This window comes from Drosophila teissieri, chromosome 2L, assembly GCF_016746235.2.
Source record: "Drosophila teissieri strain GT53w chromosome 2L, Prin_Dtei_1.1, whole genome shotgun sequence".
Lineage (NCBI taxonomy): Eukaryota > Metazoa > Arthropoda > Insecta > Diptera > Drosophilidae > Drosophila > Drosophila teissieri.
In genome coordinates this window covers 1,267,321-1,272,976 of record NC_053029.1, presented here as the reverse complement: position 1 = coordinate 1,272,976, position 5,656 = coordinate 1,267,321, and the positions used below count along the sequence as shown (strand labels likewise).

Sequence of the window (5,656 nt, the reverse complement as noted above, 5' to 3'; positions counted from 1 at the left end):
AACTAAGCCAAATTAAAATCATTTTCGTTTAAAATGCTGGTTCAAATCTGCCAGAACTGCCAATCCACTGGGGTCAAAGTTGGCAAACGCAAAGTAATTTGGAAAGTACACAACATTGGGCAACTGGAGCAGCTGCTACTACTACTGCTACTACTGCTGCTGCCAACTGCTATTAACAGTAAATGACTGGCCTAATTTATGCACCTTGGTCCGAGCCCCAAAACACACACATGGTGGGGGGAATTACAATTGTATTGCAGTCAACATTTCCACTGCCATTTCCATTTTTGCCAGAGGAGGAGGAGATGGAGGAGGAGGATGAGCAGATGGAGGAGTTGGAGGACAGAGAGGATGTGCCAGGACACGCCGCAATGCCGTAACTTGATGGAATAGCTAAGCCGAAAACCAGCCGCACAGACAGGACTACAACTCAACCGAAACTATGTATATGCATGTGTATGTCTATGTGTATGTGTGTGTAGTGGGTGGGGGAGGGGAATCCCCTGCCCACATCCAACATCCATCTCGGCGACTTTGCGGGGGGGGGAAATTGCTTTACACAATCGAAACGCACGAAATGACAATATAAATCGAGGGGCGGAACTAATTTTGGCAAAAGACTCGAAATAGGCCGGGCACGACCACAAAAACCGGAATGATGATCCTTGAAGGGGTGGCATTTTTGGTGGTCCAAAAGTAGGGGGAAGTTGGCAGTTGGGGTGTGCAATTTCAGCTGGTGTGCTGCGTCTGAATTGGCCAAAATTAACGCAAGGAGTGGAAAACTTTTTGTATACGGAAATGGCGTAACTACGCATTAATGAAGAAAAATTGCACCACCACACTAGCTGGGTTGGGAAAACTAACGGCGGGGGAGGGAAAACTTTCCGAAATTGGACGACACTTTAGCCATAAAAGGCCTCTGATTTATGCCAATTGAAGCTCGTCCAGGTAAACTGGCTCGTAATGAACTGAAGTCCTGAAATGAATCCGCTGCAGAGGGTGATTATGGCAGTTAAACGGGTGGGAGACCCACACACTCTTGGCTTTGATCTTCATCGTCGTCTAATCATTTGTTATTTGCAGACCTGTGTAATGCCTTTATGGCCGTCATTAAATCTCTGACCAGACAAATGGAGACATCTTCCATTTACGACTGCTTCGCCAACTATAATCATCGTTCATCATCTGCCGCTGCCTAATTAATTGTAAAGTTTTTCTCGCTCCGCTGGAAATCCGCAGCGCCCATTAATATTGCCGCAGATGTCGTAATTGCCGGGACATCGGGTCGTATGATTAATATATCAAAGTTTCGCAATTGCAACTGCCCAAGTAACTCGCTTCAAGATTTGTTGGCTTTCTGTAACTCGCCGCTTAAACTCTTTCTTATTTCCAGTCATTAAAGGAAAATTGTACAACATTCCTGAAGAGCTGCCGATTCATCATGCCTTTTTTACCCAGTGGCTTCAAAAGGCTCTTTCATCTGAGTGGATAATGATTCAAATTCATGAAATTAGTTTTAATAATATTAATAATATCGTCACTTGGCAGCAGAACAGCCAACTTTGGGCTGAGAACTGGGGAACTGGAGAACGAGGCTGGAACTCCGACGCCATAAGCCGGCTTTGGTTTCGGCTTTCGACTTTGGCTCTGGCTTGGCTTTGGCATTTTTGGTCATAGTTCAACGCTTGCCGGGAATTTGCACAAAGGCGTCACGGCAACTCGGATCTCCTGCCCCCCATTCCCATTCCCAGCCAGCACCATTCCCCATCATCGCCGGCTGGGGCTTATGCCCATTGTTTGCACTGTTGCCAGTGCCAACCAGCATCAACATTATGCAGAAGGCTCCCGGGCTAAGATCTGGCCACAAGTTATAAAACTGCCTGCTGGCCCCAACTTCCATCCAATCCCCAGCTGCTCCCTGCTCCTCCCTGCTCCTCCCTGCTCCTCCCTGCTCCTCCCATTCCTCCGCCCATCCATTCATCTAACAAATTTCTCTCTCTTTGTTTAAATTTTGCGCGCCGGAAATTTGCTTATCGCCGCTTTTCAGTTGTGGCTCTCGGTGGCCATGGGTGGGTACAAGGGGGTGTTTTTTGGGTGGGGGCCAAAGTCAATAGGAAGATTAGTGCGGCAGGCATTGAGCCGGCACAGAGCTCTGCTAATTGAGCGACCGGTCATGGCTGCAGCTTAAATCAATAGCAGCAGCCGGATTTATCCAATGTGCCACCGAAATGAAAGGGAAACTTTGCCAGCGTTTATGCGGCAGATTACCAAATGACTGGCCTTGCATATAGATAATGTATTATATTCTCATTTATTATTCCTTACAAACACACAGAGTTAACTCTATAACTACAAAATGCCCAGACCTAGTCCACCGCCACCCGGTTTTCTGCCCCCTTGGCCGCCCAATCCCAAGGAGCTGCCCACTCCGCCCAGGGTGCCGCCCAATCCGCCGCCCAGGCCACCGAGTTGGCCCAGCAAGCTGCCCAATCCCGCACAGCTGGTGGAACTCAGCGGAGACAGCGAGGCGCCCAGCACGGACAGTTCGCAGAAGCGGAAATCGTTGGAGGTCTCCAGCTTGGTGTCTATCTTGATGAAGGCGTGGCTTTTCCTGTGACGCTCTGGAAAATGCTGCTCTTTCCGCCCTGCTCCTTCTCCCTATTGGCAAACTTGACCAGCAGATCGATGAGGTTGTGGCGCACCTTGAGATCCTCGGCGCTGGTCAAACGTGTCTCCTCCAGCGGATTGCCGAATATATCGTTTGCATCGAACATGTAGCCAATCTCATCACCATGGCCCACTGTTTCCGGCTTGTCGTGGGCTGTTTCCGAGACGATGGGCAGCCCCTTGAGGAAGTTGATGCCCTTGGACTTGGTGCCATTGTACTCGAAGCTGTACATGAAGGCGGGAGCGAGTTTGGACCACACCTGGGTGGTCAGCACAGCCGGAAGGTTGAAGAGCACGTCGGTCGTGGACTCCACCACCTTGGACAGCACTTGATCCACGTTCAGAGCCTGCGGCACCTTCCACACGTCCTGCAGAGTGGGTGTGAGGACACTCGTGAGGCCCGGCAGTTCCGGCTTGGCGATCTGGCCAGTTAGCTTGTCGATTTTCAGAAAACTCGTCAACTTGCTGAGGGAATCACTCAGGGAGCCCAGGAACTGTTCCGCCGATCCAAAGACATTTTCGATGGCCTCCACAGTGACGGAGTTCGCGGTCTCGTGCTTGGTGACTCCAGTCAGCAGGGGAATGCCCGAGAAGTTGCTGCTCCTCAGCTGCTGCTCCGGTTCTCCAACTATCAGGCTGGGCAGTGCCCTGCCATCGTCCTCGCTCTCGATGTGCGGCTGGAAGCCCACATTCCCAGTGAGTCCTTTGACCAGCGCACGTCCTGCCAAACGCTCCGTTTGCACTTTGTCATCATTCTTGATGATCTCCTCTGCACTTTTCTACACGTACAAGAAACATATATCATATTCTATCTAATTACAGACAGAAGTTTCTTTACTTACACTCCGCAAGCAATTGACGATCTCCAGCTCGTTTCCCGTGGGACAGCCATTGATCCTGGCCACCTCCTGGACGCTCTGAACGGGTTCCTTGTCCATGGCATATTGGGAGAGCGCGGTACCCGACATGGCCACCACTCCGTGAACATCGCCGGCACTCCGCGACGTCGGCGACATCGATAGATACATGGCACTGGCTGCTCCGGATCCATGGCCGATGGCCTGCACCTGCTTGGGATTGCCGCCGAAGTAGGAGATGTAATCGGTGACCCAGCGGAGAGCGGCGGCCAAGTCGAACATGGCCAGGTTGCCATCGAACTGCTTGGTGCCGTCGCCCATGATGCCCAGCGATCCCAGGCGGTACTGCGGCGCCACCACGATGGCGCCCCTCTGGGCCATGGGCGTGGCATCGTACTGGGCCGCCGATCCATAGCGATAGCCACCCGGGTGGATCCAAACGAACACCGGGAGCCCCGTGCTCTCGTCCGGCATTTGCGGCGTGTAGACGTTCAGCAGCAGGCAGTCCTCGTCGCCGATAATCCGCTGGGGAAACTGCGGATGCGGTTGTATACAAGGTTGGCCGTGTTTGGTGGCATTGAGGTCACCACCCAGCCGCTTGTACACCGGCCTGGAGTAGCGCAGCGGACCCACAGGTGGCTCCGCGTAGTGCATTCCCAGGAAGCTGTAGATGCCCGTGCTGGGATTGCGGAAGCCCTCCACGCGAGCATCGCGATTGAAGAGTCTCGCGAAGATCACGGGATCGTCGACGGGCGGCGCCTTCGACTGCTTGCCACCCACTATGCGTTTCACCCGAACGTGCGCATCTCCGCCAGACGCGCCGCTGGCCGAGATCACCACCCAAAACAGTAGTAGCAGCCACCAAGTGTTCCGCTTCAGCTGAGCCTGCATTTCGCCTCGCTCGATTGTCAACTGGGAACTGGCAGCTGAGCTCTGGCATTATAATCGAATACCCTGCTCAACAGCGAGGCCAACTTGCTAACTTGCTCAGCTTGGCGATAAATAGCAGCAGCAGCAAGTGAAATACAAAAATGAGCAAGTAGAAAATAGCATCACAAATGATAAAAAACAAAGCGAAACCTACACTGTTGCGACCGCCTTGTTTGCGTGCCTCCAGTTGGATAACTTGGATAAGGCCATGTTTGGAGCGGCGTTCGTTTCCCCGGCATTCTAATCACGTACTCCACGCCAGTTATAGTTCACTGAGTCACCCGGAATCGGGAATTAGCCTGGGGATTTGCGGTCAACTTTTCAGCAAACAAGCACTTTGTAAAGCTGTTTGTTTGCAAAGAAGTTCAAGTATGAAATTTAATCTTTATTTAGGCATCCTATCTTTTTAATATACTCTATAATAATATCTCAACTGCACATCAATCCAAAAACCAGTTTGCAACTAAAGTTGCATATGTCATTACCCAGAATTCCACTTTGATTATTTCCATGATTGATGCCTCTGCTCATCCCTCCAATTAATCGGAGACAATTTGCGGAATTACTTTATTAATTATCATTGTGCTAGCAACGTGAGATTGACAGAACAGCCGCCCCCCATCTCCCCCATAAGATTTCTTTATAACAAACTGGTCGGATTGGTTTTCCCATCGCATTGTTGATGCCTCCGATGTGCGCTGAAATTCAATTGCATGAGCGAAATAACAATGAGACTTTAAAGCCATTGTCTGTGAATGCCACTTTTGGTAGATGGACAAGGGGGGGCAGTTGGGGGGTAGTTGGCCATATGAGTCCATAGTGCCACATTTTACAGCTGTGCGGCATTATCTTTTGCCAGATGAATTATGTTCTTCGCCATATTTACAGGCAAACCAGAGGAGGAAGTGGCGAGCGCTGGCCGGATGCTAACAAATATGTTGACGCAAACGCATGTTGAGATTTCCAGTTTCTTGACCCCTTGCCCCTTCCCCACAGTGCCAGGTCCAGCCAGGACCCGGATCCGTCCGGGGATTAGGCCGCAGAGCGGAGTCCAAAGGAGCGGCACGCGCTGCCACAACTGGAAGGACCTGCCACATGAATCTCAATGCTGCTGTCCAGCCAGGCGGCCACGTACGTCGCTTGATTTGCCCCAGTCTCGGTTGCAGAGCTCTCTCCCCAACACCCCTGCTCCCCACAAGCTC

The 5,656-nt window shown here is 51.4% G+C and overlaps 1 protein-coding gene across 1 annotated transcript; it reads right to left on the bottom strand.

Annotated features, from left to right (window-relative positions):
• Positions 1 to 2,314: 2,314 nt before the first annotated feature.
• On the bottom strand, positions 2,315 to 4,449 carry LOC122612945 (carboxylesterase 1E). The gene is given in 3 exon segments (XM_043786865.1): positions 2,315 to 2,597; positions 2,600 to 3,446; positions 3,510 to 4,449. Coding segments are annotated over 3 exon segments (2,001 nt in total). The 5' UTR covers positions 4,416 to 4,449; the 3' UTR covers positions 2,315 to 2,349.
• Between the last annotated feature and the right edge of the window lie 1,207 nt (positions 4,450 to 5,656).